Source organism: Nicrophorus vespilloides, unplaced genomic scaffold, assembly GCF_001412225.1.
Source record: "Nicrophorus vespilloides isolate i.1.1-1 unplaced genomic scaffold, Nicve_v1.0, whole genome shotgun sequence".
NCBI lineage: Eukaryota > Metazoa > Arthropoda > Insecta > Coleoptera > Silphidae > Nicrophorus > Nicrophorus vespilloides.
The window spans coordinates 541,613-560,342 of record NW_017100085.1 but is presented as its reverse complement, the minus strand read 5'-3'; the positions used below and the strand labels follow the sequence as shown (position 1 = coordinate 560,342).

The 18,730-nt window shown below is 35.8% G+C and overlaps 5 protein-coding genes across 5 annotated transcripts; 2 read left to right on the top strand and 3 right to left on the bottom strand.

Moving 5' to 3' along the window:
* Positions 1-266: 266 nt before the first annotated feature.
* LOC108567181 (transportin-3) lies at positions 267-3,843 on the bottom strand. Its single transcript, XM_017927512.1, has 7 exons — positions 3,578-3,843; positions 3,066-3,421; positions 2,088-3,005; positions 1,692-2,022; positions 1,428-1,629; positions 539-1,361; positions 267-456 (listed from the first exon to the last, which is right to left on the bottom strand). The coding sequence occupies exons 1-7, from the start codon at positions 3,692-3,694 to the stop codon at positions 396-398; spliced, it is 2,808 nt and encodes a 935-aa protein (XP_017783001.1). The 5' UTR covers positions 3,695-3,843; the 3' UTR covers positions 267-395.
* A 4,252-nt stretch (positions 3,844-8,095) lies between these two features.
* LOC108567121 (ATPase ASNA1 homolog) lies at positions 8,096-9,573 on the bottom strand. Its single transcript, XM_017927394.1, has 2 exons — positions 9,408-9,573; positions 8,096-9,349 (listed from the first exon to the last, which is right to left on the bottom strand). The coding sequence occupies exons 1-2, from the start codon at positions 9,509-9,511 to the stop codon at positions 8,461-8,463; spliced, it is 993 nt and encodes a 330-aa protein (XP_017782883.1). The 5' UTR covers positions 9,512-9,573; the 3' UTR covers positions 8,096-8,460.
* A 458-nt stretch (positions 9,574-10,031) lies between these two features.
* On the top strand, positions 10,032-10,745 carry LOC108567130 (nuclear cap-binding protein subunit 2). Its single transcript, XM_017927402.1, has 3 exons — positions 10,032-10,200; positions 10,255-10,472; positions 10,525-10,745. Exons 1-3 carry the CDS (start codon positions 10,141-10,143, stop codon positions 10,706-10,708), a joined length of 462 nt encoding a protein of 153 aa, XP_017782891.1. The 5' UTR covers positions 10,032-10,140; the 3' UTR covers positions 10,709-10,745.
* A 71-nt stretch (positions 10,746-10,816) lies between these two features.
* On the bottom strand, positions 10,817-14,426 carry LOC108567152 (gamma-tubulin complex component 3). The gene is made up of 12 exons (XM_017927452.1): positions 14,216-14,426; positions 13,953-14,134; positions 13,656-13,892; positions 13,528-13,600; positions 13,162-13,475; positions 12,934-13,104; positions 12,720-12,880; positions 12,509-12,660; positions 12,265-12,457; positions 11,866-12,203; positions 11,525-11,745; positions 10,817-11,468 (listed from the first exon to the last, which is right to left on the bottom strand). Exons 1-12 carry the CDS (start codon positions 14,307-14,309, stop codon positions 11,115-11,117), a joined length of 2,490 nt encoding a protein of 829 aa, XP_017782941.1. The 5' UTR covers positions 14,310-14,426; the 3' UTR covers positions 10,817-11,114.
* An 84-nt stretch (positions 14,427-14,510) lies between these two features.
* On the top strand, positions 14,511-18,004 carry LOC108567151 (exostosin-3). Its single transcript, XM_017927451.1, has 4 exons — positions 14,511-14,775; positions 14,876-15,953; positions 16,009-17,795; positions 17,877-18,004. Exons 2-4 carry the CDS (start codon positions 15,029-15,031, stop codon positions 17,979-17,981), a joined length of 2,817 nt encoding a protein of 938 aa, XP_017782940.1. The 5' UTR covers positions 14,511-14,775; positions 14,876-15,028; the 3' UTR covers positions 17,982-18,004.
* Positions 18,005-18,730: the final 726 nt, after the last annotated feature.

Sequence of the window (18,730 nt, the reverse complement as noted above, 5' to 3'; positions counted from 1 at the left end):
ATTTTCTTCATTCATTGCAACGATTCGGACTAGATTTTCTCATCTTCAAAAATGAACACAAAATTGATTTGCTCAGTGTACCGTGTCTGCATAACAAAAGAAGAAAAAAACATATATATATGTTAATCCATATTATATATATATAAATAATTAAAATATTTTCTTTCGTTTTATTAGTTTTTGAGACTTCAAATACAAACTATATATGTTTCTGTACAATATTCTTTTTACATTATGAAACAAGTGTGTGTGTGTATGTCTGTTACTTTTGATTTCCAACCATGGATTACGCGTCTCACAGTTTTCATGTGGAGTATATCGAAACGTAGTTATTTTCTTAAATAAAACCCGTGAGATACATCAAAAAAAAAGTACATAACAAATCAATAACTCTACTATCGGTATAGACGTGCCAGATCCTTCAGCGCGTACGTTACAGATTTAGATGTATCTGACCTGGAACAGAGAGAAATATTTGATTACAGATCTATTATTTAGATATTTTTTTTATATCTTATAGAAAATTTTGAAAACTTACTTTACAACGGAAGCGTGTACATCCGTCAATTGTTGTTGTTTCACCGTGATAGTACCCGTTCCTTCCTTCGGCAATCCCTGCAGAGTGATGGCTAACCATTCGCTTGACAAATCCCTATTATATCTAAGGAGTTCCACAATAACGTCGGCCACTTCGGAGAGCATGTAGGGATGCAGTGAGAAGACGCTAGCCTGCACCAAATTGTCAACCAACTGCTGTCCGTACTCCAACACTATCGTGTTGACAAGTTGCTTCCGCTGCGGGAAATCATCGTGCGAGCGAGCAATCTTGCCCGTGTTGATGATTTCGAAGAAGAACTTCATCACGGAAATGTTGGCCTCCTTGTGGTCCAATGAACAACACATCAAGCCGCACTGTATGATCAGAGGTAAAGTCAGACTGAGTAGAAAGGGTACAGGCGATCTCTGCAGAAAACGAGCGCAAAGTCTGAAGAAATCATCTACAGTTTCCGGATGATTCCTTAGACCTTCCTTCTCTTGCAATAACTCAAACGTAGGCGTTATAAAAGCCTCCAGCATGTCCAATAAACCTTGAACGCAGGTAGGGTCAGTTGCATATTCGTCGACCAATATACTTCCTAAATATAAAAAGCACGAATGTTTATACATCGCGTATATGGAAACACTTTGGCCCACTAGACTTTCCAGCAGTTCCTTCACTTGCTGACTAACGCAACGTAACATGAATCTGACCGTACGACAGGACCTCTCCATTATACGCAACTCACTTGCATACTTGTTGAGGACTTTCGACATGACCGGCCAGACTTCCAACACAACCACTTTGCACGGATTTATCACATCTGTAATATAAAACCAAAGTTAGATTAACTCTTCGAATGAAATTTTTAAATAAACGCAGCAATTACCGTTATCAACATGGATTACCAGATTCCTAAAAATCGACGATAATCTGTCAAGCCATAAAACTGGGTCTGCCTTTGTCTTAGGCACAGTCGCTATATTATTATCAACTAACTCGCTCAAAGGATTCACTTGCAGCGAACAAAGATCCCTTAAGGATGGCGTCACTTCATCCAAATCACACTTGCTAATGATTGCAGCAACACCCTAAAATTTAAAAAAAATACATATATAATACCATAATACAGATGTGTGCAATCAGTCATTACCTTGAGTAAACCAATTACAGCGTCATTGGTGATAGCAAAACTATCAACCTGTCTTAAAAGTTGCAACATGACCGGAACATGTCTGGACATGTGCTCATTGCAAGCCGCGCAAATGTTCTGGATGGCGGTTGCAGAGGCCGGACCGATGCCTGGCTCGGACAAACAGTTCACTAAGAAGTTCAGAATCGGGTCAAGGGTCGAAGGATGTTTTTCGATCCATTCGCACAACTCTCCGACCAGAAGCACGGACGTATAACGGACTGCTATGTGCGTGCTCGGAGGTATGTTCAAAATTGCTTCGACTACCTTCGGAACTACTTCATTTTCATTCCTAGAAATTCATTAAAATAATTAAATATAAATCTTGTTGAATCGCTGGATCGTAGAATAACTTACGGTACAATATACTTCGCAACGGCTTGCATAATGAATAATGCAGATTCAGTTATATCCCAGGTAACGTTGTTTCCTTGGAGATTCATGAACATGTATCGGAAGCACGACGCGCTTCCAATAATAAAGACAACGTCTTTAACCAACTCTGAGACTTTTCCTCTAAAATCTTTAAAATCGTCCATATCTTCTAACAGTCCATCCAAGTCCGGTTCCATTTGGCAGTGTCTGCACAGTGCAGTCACCAATCTCTCTATATACGGCCTAAACATTTCGATCAGAAGTTTGCTGTTCTTCTGGCACAATTCCTCGCTTAGCAAAAACCACAGATTGAATGTTATTGCTGCAACTTCATAGTCATGATGCCCAACGCACATCAAAATCAAATCAAAGACTTTGATCGCCTGATGCTGGTACTGCTCCGTAGTTTGATAAATGATTTTACATAGGAACGTTTCACCCAGCTCGGTGAAAATGCGGCAATAGTTCATCGACTTCTCAATATCTTCATTTGCAACGCTCAAATGATATGGCACCTCAAGCTCCAAGATGTGGTTGCACAAGTAACTCTCGATGTTCTGTTGATTGTTGTTGACTTCCAGTCGTTTCAGCAACGTGCAAATCGCATTGGTTGCAGCATCGTGTAGAGTATTAGATACAGGGAGGCACTTAGCATTCTCTTGTTTGTAGCTGAGTATCATCAATGAATTTGTTACAACAACATGATCTGTCACATCATCCAATGAAATAGCTTCTATTGATATCCAGGATGCATAACACCTAATAATCTTAGAAGTTATCTGAACATTATCATGCAAATTATTGCAATACATATTCGAGCAATGCTTCAAGAAGTTGTTGACTGTGGGAGCACAAGACCTCAAATCATCCATAACATGTTGCCTCCTATTCTCACCTAATCTATTAAAAATACACATATTTTAATAAATGCACACAGCAGACAATATGGTAAAAACAAACCTCAATGATCGACTCTCAATCTCCTCTGGAAGAACAATAAATATTTCAAGTAAGGGCCACAAATTGCTTTGTGAAAATCTGTTAATTAAATCTAAAACTGCATGTTCCCATGAACACATTTGCAATATTAAATCAGTTAATGCCAAACATAACTGAGTCACAATAATGGAATTGGTTCCCTCTGTGATTTTACTTAAGTGATCCATCAGGCTGTCTCTTAAACTTCCATGAGCTTCAATTGGAAGCTCGTGAAAATAATAGTGTATCTTTGACCTCATAGTCTGAGCTGCAAAATAACATGACTCCAAATCTTTCTTATGGTGCAGTATTTCATCAGCTAATGTCCAAGCATGCACCTAAAATAATAATTAAATATAATTAAAACATATTGAAATATAAACAAAATATACACAAAAATTTAAACTCATAAAATCAATGAAAGTAAGGAGGAATCAAAGAATTTCGTTGCTCCTATAGATAGTAAGATAATTAATTATAATATATTTACTTACAGATTTCTGAAAATTCCTTAACCAATGTGATGCTCTCTCTTTTTCTGTACTGTTTGGATTGTTGTATAATGCAGATATAGCCATGTAGACTATTTCAATGTTGGGTTTCTCTTCCATTTTATATAAACTTGATACTACACTCTCTGTGTTATTGTTTATCACATTATTCTTTAAGAATAATCACTTATAAATTGTTTTGTTCGCATTTATGTATAAAATCACTGTCACTTTAATACATGCTAAAGAAAACTCACCTGAAGTTAGTTGCGTTGGTTGCGCATATATTGACAATCAGTCAATAAACACAAGGAAAACCAAATCCCCTAATTATAATTATGGAAATTGCTACTTTATTTCAAGTAAAAGGTTTATCAATTAAAATTCTTTATTTATATATTTGTTTATTTTTGTATCAAAAAGTTAGCAGCTACATATCTTGTTATGTAAAGTGTACATAACAAAATTATATATATGGGATTATTCAAATGTTAGTTTGGTTGCATAGCCACACATTGATTGAATTAGCTGAGTATCAAAAATACTCAATATTATATTACTGTATTGAGGTGTAAAAAAGAATACATTTTTATGAATATTTTATTTATAACTTTATAATCGACATTGAATTGATATAAATAATATTTTAATAGTATTCGATAGGGGTAAAAGTAATTGCGGTTTTTATATTATGAAAATTTTTCTTACTTTGATATAATTTTCTATATTTAATTTTGAAATTTGTTAAATTTTTGTATAATTTAACTGCAAGATTAAAAACCGTAATTATTTTTACACGTATCTAACTGAATAAATAGAAATATACTAAATATAAATAAATCATTTTTCATTAATATTAGTCAGACATATATGTACAAATACATTTAATAATTAGTGAAGAAATTATGATTTATACGTACCGAGTTGATGCAAGTTTACATATAAAATCGTCGTTTTCATCCACATTTAATTTGTTGTTTAAAATTTTGTTCAATTTATTGACCCACAGGTAAATAAAGTTTTCGATAAACTTTACGATCAGTATTTGAACCAAGTCGTGCTGAGGACAAAAGCATCTCTCTCTCGTCTCTCTAGTTGTAACATCGATTAACATCCGTTTCAAATACGGCTTGTTGCAGTATTTTTCTATAAAAAAATCAAATATAGATTTGCAGTGAAAGAACAACGTCATGAATTTTGTAGAATGCACCAGGAGCGATTTCTTCTCGTTTCCCCAAATAGTGGAATGTAAATATTTCCTGCATTTACCGCAATTTCTAACGATACTCAACGCTTTCTTTTCCATCAAGCGAGCCGCAATGATATTCTCTTTCACGAGGAATGGTGTGGATCTCATGAATTCAAAGCAACTAGGAAGAATTAACAAAGGTAAATGAATGGTTTTCTCTTCGTTCTCATCAGTTATAAAACTGGTCAAGGTGTTTAGAGTGTTTTCTTTGTCCTTTTCGCTTCGAATGTGCGTTTTTGCCGCAATTGCGTTATTTAGAATACAGCTTTTAAAGGAGGCAACGAAAACATTTGGTGTAGGATTGATAATGTGATCGCCGTGGCTCCGAATACACCCGAAGAAGTGTTCAACAGAATCCAAGTTTAATTTTCTAGCAATGAGACTCTCGAATCCATTCGAACTGACTATCCGCCAAACGGCTTCAAAGCCTTTTAGAGTTTTCAGCCAATGCAATACGGTGCGACTATTGTGTTCTTTCCCATCGTCCGTGAGGAACTTAATTGACTCCAATACTTGTGTAGCCTCCTTCCAAAAACTCCAATGCATTGTACCCGAACTGATTGGCATCCTTAGTGAAGGTGTCTGCGTATCGTAAACCGTTGGGTTAACATATGCACTATTCACGCTATCAAACAAATCATTTCCAAACATCAAGAATTCCGCCGTTCCAATCGCCGAATTGGGTAAAAATTCTACTGAAACAACAACAAAAATGTATAATAAGCATCATAATCGAAGAAAAACTATAATACCGATGTTCGCCAGATATCGCATGATGGCAGAAACGAAGCGCGAAAATAACTCGGCCGCCTCCTTCACCTTAACATTCTGCTCAAAAATGTGCCTCGCTTTTATTTTCGACATCAGTTTCTTATACTTCTCGCCGTTAACTTTGTATACGTGGATGATATTAGCCCAAGATGCAATCCTGTTTGAGCCTTTGCGATGAAATTTTACATTGTACTTCATCAGATCGTTCCTGAGGCTCTTGAGAAGACACGGCGGATCGTAAATGGGAATGATGCATTCCCTATTATCTTCGATCATGTATCCCTCGCCTTTGTACTCAATACCATGCAACTTATGGTAATCTTCTGTAGATTTCATCAATTCGTTTATACTATCTTCGTTCCTCCTCATGTGATCGCAAACTGTCGCCACCACTTTCAATCCAATATGTCTTAAGGTAATAATAGTAGATCGCAGATGCAACACTAAGGTTTCAGAAGTCATCCGTCTCTCCGTGAAAAAATACGCCACCGGTTGCATCCAATTGGCTGAAAGACCTCTGGCCATGAAGACCATGACGTGATCAGCAAAACCAATATCATCAGGTTGGATGCTCTTCACAAATCCGTCGATGCTGTCCGTGTTTTTATTGTACGTGAGGCATGCCTCCAATCGCATCTCCTCGAACATCAATGTGCAATGTCTGTCAATCGTTGGTAAACCATGCACTGTGGTTTGCAGACTACTCAATACGAGCTCGTTGATGCCACAAGCATACTGCAGCGAATCGACAACCTTCAACAGACTCTTCCTGGATGGTAAATCGTATATGATATTTAGCAGTCGGTACGATCTCGGATTGAGTTTAATTAAATATAATGCGAGTATTTTCTCGTCCCTTGTATAGGTTTTCCCTCCGGAAGGTAAACCTATCATTTTCGACTGATATTTGCATAGGTATGCGGCTATATCAGAATTTACCCTAATCTTATAAAACTCCTCAGTTTTGCTATACTCTATAGCCGCCTTGATTCTATCCACGTTCCTTACATGCCCATAACGCATTTGTCTCGCCATTTCCGTCAACATATTCGATACATGGTACAATTTCAATGCTTTCGGGCCCAAAACATCCGTACCGGTAATGTTTAAAGTAGGTATGATAACGATTTTCTTGTGAAGACCTAGAAACAATCAAACAAAAATCCACATCAATACAGAAGACAGTGTTATAATATCAAGATTACCTGATTTTACCGTCGCTTGGCTTGGCATACAGAATTTCTTAATTATTTTAGGTATTGGTAATGCTATAAAACAAGTTGAATAGTAATCAATATTTGTTCTTTGTATGTACACTCATAAAACCTACTTGATTCTACAAAAAGTTAAGAATATAGATGCAAATAATAATCATCATCGACAAGGTATAATCACATAAATGGAACATAACAAAATAAGCATTTTACCTAATAATTGATACATTTTTATTGGTGAACTATTAAAGTTAATTTTAACTGAAAAAATATTACATTGAAGAAATGAAGCAAAAAAAATATGGCTCCAATTGGTCCATATAATTTAATTGAAATTCTTTGCTTTTCAGTTTCATGAACAATTATTACTTGCACAACAATTCAGAAGCTTTTAGTAAACAAAATAAGAGAAATAAAAGGAACAATCTACATAAATACAACTTAAATACACTCTCCATGCCACTTTATTTATATAAAATATAATTACCTTTTCTCTTGATTGGTTTCATATCTCTATCATTGTTATTCTGTTGTACAAACATTATCTAAATTTGATACGTTTAATAAGGCTTACGTTATTATGATTAGTAAATTATTACCTGGTATGTAGAAAACTCCAAGTAGGAGGGCAATTATAAGCGTGGTTTGATAAAGAAACGGGGTATCTTTTTGGGTGTTTTGGACCACTATGCTTCAGATTTCTTCTTATTCTTCTTCTCAATCACCTTCCACTAACAACTTAGCTTTCAGCTACCAAAATTATTTTCAATACAACAATTGTATAGGCAACCGATATCACAATTATTGATTAGCATATTTCAAAGGTATGCAATAAAATTGCATAACATTTAGTCATCTGCATTTCAAAAAGATTTAATGCATATTTTTTTGTTTGATAATCTATTATTATTAGAATTATTTGTAGCTTAATCAACTAACGCAACTAATGTGAATAAATTGTATTTTATTTCTACAATTTAATTCATTATTGAAATATTTTTGAAATAATAGTTTACTAATATTTAATAAACTATGTTATAATGATTTTATATAATTTACAATAAATAAAAAATGCAATCGTATTCTAAAATATTCTATTTTTAATGCAGTACAAAAATATTGATGTAACATATCTTTAGTTTTGCAGTATAGTGCAATAAAATGTTATATACATAACTTAAATAAGCTTTATTGGTGTTCGTTTGTCTATTTGTTTGGTTTTGTTGCGTTGCTCAAGATTCTTTAGACGCCAAACGTTAATCTAAAAAATAGTAGAAAAATGTAGAATTGTTCGCAAGTGATGCAGTTTCCATTTATTTACAACACAAATAAATGTACAAATTTTTGTATTCATGTGTATAACAATTCGAGCAATAGGCTTTTTCCGTTTTCGTGTTCAGGCTAGTAGATCGTAATTAAGTCTAAAACAAATAAATGTTCCTAAATGGTTTCTACGTTAATTTAAAGTAGAAAAACTAATTACGCGTTTTGGCTTAAATGAATAGATACAAAATAATAAGAAAATACAAAACAATACAACGAAAACAATAACCAAAAAAAAAACCCTTCATCGCTTTATTATGTACTCAATAACTTTTAGGAAGTTGAATAATTTCAAATTTCCGAGCAAAAAAAATAATACGTAAACATGTTTATTGGCCGTCGCCTTTATACGGTTTCACTAGGTTCTCAGAAAACGCCTTAACGTTCTCCGCCCCTCTCACCTCTTTCTCCAGCAGAGGTAATTTGGTAACGTGGAAGTCCTCGTACAGATCACTGATCTGATCTAAATATTTTTCTTGTATTTTATACCTGGCCGAACACATGGTGCACGAGCTTAGGCCGTCTCTATAAAACAACAACTGATTAACAATAATGTTATGCGTGTCTATCTTGTATTTTGTCAGCTCTTGGACCAATCGTTCCGTCTCGTACAGACTCAGGAATTCCGCTATGCATACGCACACGAAGGTCGTTTGATCGGGATTTTTGAATTGCTCGTTGACTTGCTTGATGATCGTTAGGATCTCCTCCAATTTACTTGAAAAATTGTCAACGTTGAATTCCGCTAATCCCAGCAAACCGCTGATCTGATTGATGAATGGAGAGATCTTCAATTTGAGCTTCAGCAGCTTCCCCAGACCTTTCTCGACAACTTGCGGGAATGACAACAGTCTCAACGTGTGACCGGTCGGCGCTGTATCAAAGACTACTGTAGAAAAATTCATGCTTTTGACTAATTTCATAACTTCTGCATAACTCATGGCCTCATCTATCCCTGGGAAAGCGCCAACTATCTCTTGGATAATGTTCTTGCTCACTCTCACAGCCTCTTGGTCTCCTTCAAAGTATTCCATTGGTAATTCATTCATGCCCACATTCGGATCAATCTCCATTGCATACAGGTTCTCAAAACCTGTCACCTTGGTCGGCACTTTGGAAAACTTCTGATCAAATGCATCTGAGATGTTGTGTGCAGGATCTGTTGATATAATCAAAACTGAGTCCCGTACTTTCGAAAGTTGAACAGCTAAACTGCAACTATTTCATAACAAGTTTTATAAAAGAAATTCAATTATCATATCTATTATGAGTTTACCTGCATGTAGTTTTGCCCACACCTCCTTTGCCACCAACAAATATCCATTTCAAAGAGGACTGCTCGATTATGTTCTGCAATGAAGGGTCCAATTCCAGATCCATTATTTAATTAATTTAACCCACTAAACAGATGCAATGTACAATAAAAACAACGAATATATATATTTATGATATATATACAATAATAATAATATAAATAAATGATTTAAAAACGTGGACAATCTTAAAACGTATAAATATAATATATTAAAAAAAGGTTTAGTAATGTTTTTGACAATTGACAATTATTGACAATGAAAAACATATTTTTCGCCGAATTTATTACAATTTTAATAAACTTATTACTGTATCGTTCTAAATACAAGAATTTTCCTAAAATTTGAAGATTTCAAATTATCATCATTATATTACAAATATGCCATTAACAGGTTGTATTTTTGTAATTCTAAAAATTAAATATTACATTATAAATGCTAAATACGTGTGTAATTCAAATATTGATTATTATAGCTAAATTCCTTATATAATTTTTTCATACATGATGAATTTTTCAAAGAAATCTTAAATGTGAGTTTCTTTTTTTGCTGTTGGTGACAATTTAACAGTTGGTATCAGTGGGTAATTGTGAATTGTGATGTTCACGTTCATGTTTGCAATAGTTTATAAACAAGAGTAGTGTTAGAGAATTAGTTGTACTTTTGTGTTGAAAAGTTATTGGAGATTTCTCAAAAATGTCTTCAGTGTCTTCACCATCAATTGAACTGAGTTCATACCGTGACCAACATTTTAAGGTAAATATAATTGTGTATATTTTGAATGCATACATTTATTTTTAACTATTCCAGGGTAGTAGAGGTGAGCAGGATAAACTCTTGAGATTAACCACTACACTGTATGTGGGAAATTTGTCTTTCTTCACAACAGAAGAACAAATATACGAACTGTTTACTAGATGTGGAGATGTCAGAAGAATTATCATGGGATTAGATAAATACAAGAAGACGCCGTGTGGATTTTGCTTTGTGGAATATTATAATAGAGAAGATGCTGAAAACTGTTTAAGGTAAGTGTTATTTGTTTTTTAATTAGTGACTAACAATATATTATTTTTGTAGATATGTTAATGGAACTCGTTTGGATGACAGAATAGTGAGAACTGATTGGGACGCAGGATTCATTGAAGGTAGACAGTATGGCAGAGGTAAAACTGGTGGACAAGTACGTGACGAATATAGAACAGATTATGATTCTGGCAGGGGAGGCTATGGTAAAATTGTAGCTCAGAAATTCTTAAATTAATACAACATATATTTGAAAACAATTCCATTTGAGTGGAACAATATTTTATTTTATATAATAAAGTCTAGAATAATAATTTAGTACAGAAAATAATTATTTTGTTTCTCACCTAGCGCATGTATGTATTTTTTTTTTAAACAGAAGGCAAGGTAATTGTAATTAATAATTACGATAAATGGCACCAAAAGGATGAGGGTGTGTTATTGAATTGAATTTAAGATTAAATTAAAATCCCTCATCCTACACAACATCAAATGACTTTGTCGCGATTTTTCTTCTTTTTCGGTTTCGGGATTAGCGAGCTCAAACTGCCGTAGCTCGTGTAATTACTCAATGCTTCTTGTAGATTAACAGTGTCCGGAGGTTTTACGCTGCTACTTGCATGTACACGAGTTTCACTTTCGTGTCATGCAATCGTGTAGTATCCGTTGAAGTTCAGCCTGGTGCTGAGGAGTTGCAGGTTCATGTTCGAACTTGCGGCAAGCAGTTTGATGAACTTGACGACGTTCTCTCTGAACATCGTCGACCAGTGGATTACTTGAGACCGGGTTGATGATAGGAAGTGATGGAAGTTTAACAATTGTTTCTTGTACTGTTGCTCTTCCTCCTTGGTTACACCGAAACCATCCTTGGAACAACAGATTTTCTTGTAGGCTTCATGCTGCTCTTTAGCTTTCGATGCAGTCATGTACAAAGTTTCTTGCAAGCTCTCCAAGCTTAGGATTTGATTAAAAATTAAGCCCAGCACTAGCCTAAAATTCTGCAAATTAAATAATATTATTTTATTATACATTTCGAAATATTTTAATATCTTACCGCAGAATTTAAATCTAGCAACACACCGGATTGGACGGAACTTAGAAACGTGTTATGGGCGGTGATCACGTCATCCAATGAACCGGCTTGGTTCACCTGTTTAACCATCTCCGCCCACGAACATTCGAGAACCTCGAATAGGAAGTAGTATTGGGTTTGGTGGAGGAAGTGGATCATTTCACTAGCCAATATGTGGATTGCATGAGTCACTGGCTTCATTTCTATATAAACATATTATTGTCAAAATCACATTTATAACTAAAAATAGCAGATTTGTGCAATTATAAGTTAGTTTTAACTTATTAGGTCATAATTGATTTTATTACTATTTTAGCAAATACCTTTAATATTTCTATATAGTTTGTTACTCGTAATCTGCTGCTTCCGCATATTCGATAATACAAACTCCATACGTTTGACTTTCCACAGACCACCAAAAAGGCACTTGTATATGGAATTAGTTGGTTGCAAAATTGTACCAACTGGTCCATTTGCATGGTATCCCAAGATGAATACGTCCCAACCGCTATCATCCTTTGCCATGCTCAGTAAATTCACATTAAGCCTCTGCAGAGTATCCTCATCTTCGTACTGAGCGTTCGTGACGCGAATAGCCGTTTCCAGAATAGCAGATAGAGTATGCAAATAGAGGTTTGCCGCCGGTTGCGACAATTCTGGACTTGAAGAAAATAAATAATAGATTTTTTTTTTCTCAAATTAATTTTTCTCAGTATACTTACACTAGTAATTCCATCAGATGTCGTATGAAATCCCCTTGACCAAGCAATAAGTAACGCCTCATGGATTGCAAATGCTCTAAAAGCCGGTAATTATCCTTCAACAAATCTAAAACTCTTTGGGATGTTTCACGGTAAACGCGTTCTAAAGCGGTATGCAATTCTATGCTTTGTTCCGGCGCGAAAAGTGCCTTTGCTGCAATTGAAATAATTAAAATTTGATGAAGTCATATAGAAGTATAAGTACCGAAAGTATTTGTGAACAATTTGTGTAAAGCGTCTCTACCAGGCATTTCCTCATTGTCTTTGCACACTTGTCTCAGGAAGTTGATGGATTTACCAGTTGCTAGTATTTTGGTGGCTTGATCCAAACTTATAAATGATGGGATCATTGCTTTTCTAAAATATGAAAATACATATAACATATTTGTTCATAGTTGCAGATAGAAATCACTAACCTAACTAAATATTTGTCATGCCACAGACGTTCATCGGTGTTGATACTTCTAGCTTCAATGAAGAATTCTGCACAAGGATCATTAAGTTCCCCATCAAGCAACCACTTTGATAGCATAAGGCACAAAGGACGACACACTGCAGTTAGCACCTTTTCAGCCAGCTAAAAAATTCAATAATATTAAATTATTTGGATTTTTTGATATAATAATATACCTTTTGTACGCAAGTCGATCCATGCTGTAGAAAACCGTGAACAGCAGATATTAAAGCTCCACCCTTTTTGTCGCTGCATTGCTCTGCGATGTACGCTAACCATTGCAGATGCAGCTGAGGTTCGGCGACCCATACAACCATTCTTCTCAGCGTCAGCTCCTGCTTATTCGACTGAAAACGAATTATATAACATCATTATCCGAATTTACACGAAGTTGGATCACTTACTTGAGCTTGCAGCGAAGCGATTAATTGGTAGTAATTTGTGAGTTCGTCACGTAAAATCGCAATTAAGGATTGTCCGATTAAACCGATCTGTTTATCAGATTCATCGCAATGCAATTTCAACTGATTGTGCAAGAAACCAACGCCAACAAGTCGCTCAATGAGTCCCTTCTGAATAGGAGTTAACGACTTTCCCAATTTCGCATCTATTGTAAAGCCCAGACCATCCAACTCTTTCCTAATAACGCGCCCTTCGATTCCTTGAAATGAGTATATAACCTCTTGGATTAATTGAGATTCAGTTACACCAGTCATTACTACAAGCAAATTCTATTAACTGCCATTTTGAGTTATAATACTGTAACTTACAAGTTTGTCTTGAAGATGAGGTACTTGTTTTCAACAAATCCTGCTCACTTCCAGTCCAGCCAGTTGATGAGAGCTAAATTACATTTAGTTAAATATTTTTATCAAAATCTTTTGGCTGAGATAATTACTTGAGTCCTATTGAATAGAGCAGATACATTCTTAACTAATGATGAGGCTTGGTAAAGTTTTTTCACTCCAACTTTAGGATCATCTGGCAAGAAACTCATCTGTGATTTAGATACAGAAAGTGTGGTCTGCTCTGGAATATCTTGTAAAAGAGACCATTGATTCACTTTGGTTTCAGTGCTTCCCGTACTTAAACTGAGAAGGAAAATAAGTACCTGTGACTGGTGTTTAAGCACTGTCTAAAATGGAAAATATCATTAAAAATTGTGCCCAATTGTGCAACATTTATTATTATTTACAGATTTCTGCAGTTTTCCATAAAGATGATCAAACCTTCCAATTTGCTCACTCGATTGTGTGCTTTGGATCTGCTTGCGAATCTGTGAAACCACATACTGTGCATCGCACTCATTGTTCAAATTGTTCTGACTAGATGTTGATAGATAGCTTATTGATAACTTGTACAATTTGCTGGATAATTCTGAAATGCAAAAAAAATAGATTGGTGAGATCAAGAATGAACATAATTTTGTAATTATTTGAAATTTATTAGTGTAAAAACCTTGATCTTGTTTTGAGAAGTAATTGCAGAGATTCTGTAATAGGACCGGCACCTTGTTAGTTCCGCTGCCTTCGCCGCTCGCCGTCTTGTGCATTGTTGAATATTCGAATTCACCCTAATAATTGGAAATCAACAAGACCGTATTCACATTATTTTCGCATTTTTGAACCTTATTCAACTGACATTTTGCTAGGACCAAAAGTGGTTATCTTCGGTTCGCATCTGATGATTTGGGGAATTCCTTATGTTGGCACCAATGCTGACCATGCCCAAAGATGTGTATTGTTGTTCGCCAGGTGACAACTGACAACCAAATTTAAATGGTAGGTTGTCAAGAGCAGACAAAAACATTGAGATTCTGTCGAAAATTCAACTCCGTCAAATGTCAAGGGGGGAATTTAAGAGTTCTGTAACAGGAAACCATGAACTTTAAGAGTTATTCCTAACCAATCGATGCTAAATCCTGTCAAAAAAAGTTTCGAACATCATCTGTCAAAGAGACATGGTCCCGGATCGCTGGATGCCTGTCAGTTTTAAATTGAATAATAACAATACCAAAGGTAAGTTACAATTAACTAATTTTATACATAATATCACATAAATTCTTTCATAATATCTTCTTGCAAATAATATTCTAAATCTAAAATTTATTATTTGCAGAATCAGTACAAGGATGAATCTAATCTTGGAATTGTATAGATAAAGAAATGATTATTAAAATATCTTTACTACCATCTGTATCCTGCAGCGTAATATAAAATGCGTTACAAATACCGAATTTGAGGTTATGAACGGAAGCAGAAAAAAGCGAAAATGGTAAACAACATAGAAGTAAGTAACCACAACTTCTGCCAATGGTTGGTCCACATAAAGTTGAGGAAAATTGTGCTTTTGGTGATAATCATCTTAGTTGGAGTGACATTCCTGACATACATGAACCTGTGGTATGTGGAGAAGGATTCTGGTATTACACATGGTGCTCATTCCCATTTAGATTTACCTGATGAGTCGATTGCATTCAATAATTATGGATCTCATGTTAAGGATTTGTATAGGATCAAAGGGTCTGTATCAGCAGAATTGCGAGATATGGAGTTTAAAAGACAGAAGCTTCAGCTGGAAATACAAAGCTACACAAAAAATATTGATCAACTGAAAGCTGAAATGGTGCATCAACAAACTGAACTGAATAGATTGAAGATATCTGTGGAGCAAGCACAGGTGGCCCAAAGAGAAGCACTGCAGCAGAACACTCCAGAGTTAGCACTGCCTCATAGATTAGTCCCAAACAATCTCCCTGAAATCAATCTGCCAGTACCTGCTTTGAAATCTACACATTGCAGAATGTTTTCATGCTTTGATCATTCTAGATGCAGTTTGACTTCTGGTTTTCCTGTGTATCTGTATGATCCAGATCAATATCCTGTAATGAACGAGGGTTGGGATGTGGACGGATTTTTGAAAACAACTTTGAAGCAGGTGTTGGGATACAATCCGCATTTAACTGGTAATCCAAAAGAGGCTTGCGTTTTCCTGGTATTAGTTGGAGAAGCGCTTAAAGACACAGATGATGTAAGTGAAAATGTTGGGAATCATTTGAATTTACCACCGCTGGATTCTAAAGCTTTAAAAAGACTGCCTTTCTGGGGTGGAGATGGTAGGAACCATGTTTTGTTAAATTTACCGCGACGCGATCTCTCTGCTTCGGCTGGAGACGTTTTTACATCAATTGATACTGGTAAGTTTTTAATATAGCGAAGATGCAACATTTATTAACTTGTAATTTTCTGTAGGTAGGGCTATTTTAGTGCAGTCCACTTTCTCGCACATGTTGTTTAGGCCTGGTTTTGATCTCATCGTTTCGCCTGTATTGGGTCCACCAGGTGGTGATGTTTGGCAGGAGTGTTCAAGAATGCTGCCTGCGCGGCGGAACTATCTTCTATCTTTCCAGGGGGAAATGAAAGTACAACCGACGATGTCTTTAGAGAAGATCAGAGATGCGGAGACGTCTGAGAAATCAATTAAGTATTCGGATTTGGATAAATTTATCGTTGGACATTTGAAAGATATGACAAAGGGTACGACGTCGGATAAGTTCTATTTCGAATTTGAATGTGTGCCGGCTAGCGACGATAACTTCCATGCAGGTCCTCAGGACTGGAGTTTGTGCGGCACCGATAGTTCCAGAAGGGCTTTCTTGAAAGAATCCACGTTTACATTGATTTTCGGTCCTGGAACTTCGGATTTAGTGTCGACGACATTGCTTCAGGCTCGAATTTACGAAGCATTGCGCTCGGGTGCTATTCCTGTGATCTTAGGAGGTGATCAAGTAAGATTGGCGTACGACGAAGTTATCCAATGGCGGCGAGTGTGCATATTCCTTCCTCGAGCTCGAGTCACCGAGTTACATTTTCTATTGAGAACCATCCCGGATACAGATATTCTGCTGATGAGGAGACAGGGCAGATTAATCTGGGAACGTTACTTGGGTTCAGTGCAGAGCTCATTGGATACGGTTGTTGCAGTTTTGAGAGACAGATTGAATATACCGCCGTTACCTGCTGACACTGTCGCAGCAACATCTGTGTTTAACGAGACATTCCAGCCGATCCAGGTTATTGTTGGATTGGATACTGAGCAAGATGAGAGTTTAGGGCCTCTGGAACCTCCTTACGACAGCCCAGCGTTTCGTAGAAACTATAGTTTAATGTTGACGCAAGGACACGAAATTTGGAATGACTGGGGAGATCCATTCAGATTATATCCGGCTTTACCCATGGATCCTTTATTATCCTCCGATGCTAAATTTGATGGTTCCGGTCGCGGATTCCGACCTATAGGACAGGGTCAAGGTGGTGCCGGAAAGGAATTCTCGGAATCTTTAGGCGGTAACAATCCGAGGGAACAATTCACAGTGGTGCTGTTGACTTATGAAAGAGAGCAGGTGTTGTTGGATTCGATTGCGAGGTTGAGAGGTCTGCCCTATTTAAATTCAGTGGTTGTGATTTGGAACTCTCCGAAACCCCCTAGTGCGGAACTTCGGTGGCCCGAGATTGGAGCTCCGCTGCATATCGTGAAAGCTGCAAGGAACTCTTTGAACAACAGGTTTTTACCTTTAGATAATCTGCAGACAGAGGCTATATTATCAGTAGACGATGACGCGCATTTGAGACACGACGAAATTCTGTTTGGGTTCAGAGTTTGGAGAGAACATCGCGACAGGATTGTCGGGTTTCCGGGAAGATACCACGCCTGGGACATTAATACTCAAAACAGTTGGTTGTACAACTCGAACTACAGCTGCGAACTAAGCATGGTGCTAACAGGAGCCGCGTTCCTCCACAGACACTATTTTCATCTTTACTGGAAATGGTTGCCGCAGGCTGTCAGAGACAAAGTGGACGAGTACATGAACTGCGAAGATATTGCTATGAACTTCTTGGTGAGCCACGTGACTAGGCAACCCCCGGTGAAAGTTACTTCGCGCTGGACCTTCCGGTGTCCCGGGTGTCCGCAAAGTTTGAGTGAAGATGATACGCATTTCCAGGAAAGACACAAGTGCATCAACTTTTTCTCGAAGGTAATTGAGATTTCTAAATATTTTATTTTATATGATTAATTCTTCTAGTAATTGTCTCTAATGTTAATCTTACTCTTGCAGGTCTTCGGGTATATGCCCCTTATGAATACGCAGTATCGAGCCGATTCGATATTGTTCAAGACACGAATACCACATGACAAACAGAAGTGTTTCCGGTTTATATAATATTTCGTAACATCTTCATTTTGTAAATACTTATATTTATAACAAGTTCGAATAATTTATAAAAATAAAACACTAAATTAAATTTATTTAATACAATCTTTTACATTTTATTTTAATATATCCTCTTTCATATTTTTTTGTATCATTTAAAATAAGAATTTCAACAATCATTAAATGAAAGTTATTTAAATTTGCTTACCTTTCATTTTATTAATTGAAACCAATTTGAAAATTCAAAGCAAAGGTTTTAATCGATTTTCATTTTCAAATAGATTAACTCCTAATGTATTTATTATTTTCACTCGTTAGTTGAGAATTCTACTATTATCGTTTATATTTTATGACATTTTTGTAGTCGATGTGGTTACTTTTTTTTTATATAAAATTAACAATTAATCACATTACCGATTATAAAATTCGATTGTGTTTTATTTATTTTTATATTTTGAAAATAGAAGTAGCGTGGCCGAATATCCGTGGTAAAATGCATTATATGCATTATATAATAAGTATCTTGGGTAGAAATGATAAATAGATTACGATATAAGCGATAATAGTCCATATATAATACGGATATTTTGTCACTGAGTAAGTTTATATAATTCTTTATACTTATATAGATTATTGTGTTAACATAAATTTGACGTTTCCAATAGTGACAATTAATTAATGTAATTGTTTCTTTCATTATTATACTAAGTATTTCATGTAATTATTATTGCCGATAATTATCTAAAAAGTTATTTTAT

Bases quoted from the DNA above. Each gene is read 5' to 3' on its own strand.
- LOC108567181 (XM_017927512.1), bottom strand. From the start codon at position 3,694: ATGGAAGAGAAACCCAACATTGAAATAGTCTACATGGCTATATCTGCA. The intron at 1,630-1,691 runs GTAATGACTGAT...TTTAAATTTTAG, and splicing joins CTGTAATTGGTTTACTCAAG to GGTGTTGCTGCAATCATTAG. The intron at 457-538 runs GTAAGTTTTCAA...TCTCTGTTCCAG, and splicing joins GTACACGCTTCCGTTGTAAA to GTCAGATACATCTAAATCTG.
- LOC108567121 (XM_017927394.1), bottom strand. From the start codon at position 9,511: ATGGATCTGGAATTGGACCCTTCATTGCAGAACATAATCGAGCAGTCC. The intron at 9,350-9,407 runs GTAAACTCATAA...GTTATGAAATAG, and splicing joins GTGGGCAAAACTACATGCAG to TTGCAGTTTAGCTGTTCAAC.
- LOC108567130 (XM_017927402.1), top strand. From the start codon at position 10,141: ATGTCTTCAGTGTCTTCACCATCAATTGAACTGAGTTCATACCGTGAC. The intron at 10,201-10,254 runs GTAAATATAATT...TAACTATTCCAG, and splicing joins ACCGTGACCAACATTTTAAG to GGTAGTAGAGGTGAGCAGGA. The intron at 10,473-10,524 runs GTAAGTGTTATT...TTATTTTTGTAG, and splicing joins GATGCTGAAAACTGTTTAAG to ATATGTTAATGGAACTCGTT.
- LOC108567152 (XM_017927452.1), bottom strand. From the start codon at position 14,309: ATGCACAAGACGGCGAGCGGCGAAGGCAGCGGAACTAACAAGGTGCCG. The intron at 13,105-13,161 runs GTAAGTGATCCA...ATTCGTTTTCAG, and splicing joins TCGCTTCGCTGCAAGCTCAA to TCGAATAAGCAGGAGCTGAC. The intron at 12,204-12,264 runs GTAAGTATACTG...ATTTTCTTCAAG, and splicing joins CATCTGATGGAATTACTAGT to TCCAGAATTGTCGCAACCGG.
- LOC108567151 (XM_017927451.1), top strand. From the start codon at position 15,029: ATGGTAAACAACATAGAAGTAAGTAACCACAACTTCTGCCAATGGTTG. The intron at 15,954-16,008 runs GTAAGTTTTTAA...AATTTTCTGTAG, and splicing joins TTTTACATCAATTGATACTG to GTAGGGCTATTTTAGTGCAG. The intron at 17,796-17,876 runs GTAATTGAGATT...TTACTCTTGCAG, and splicing joins GCATCAACTTTTTCTCGAAG to GTCTTCGGGTATATGCCCCT.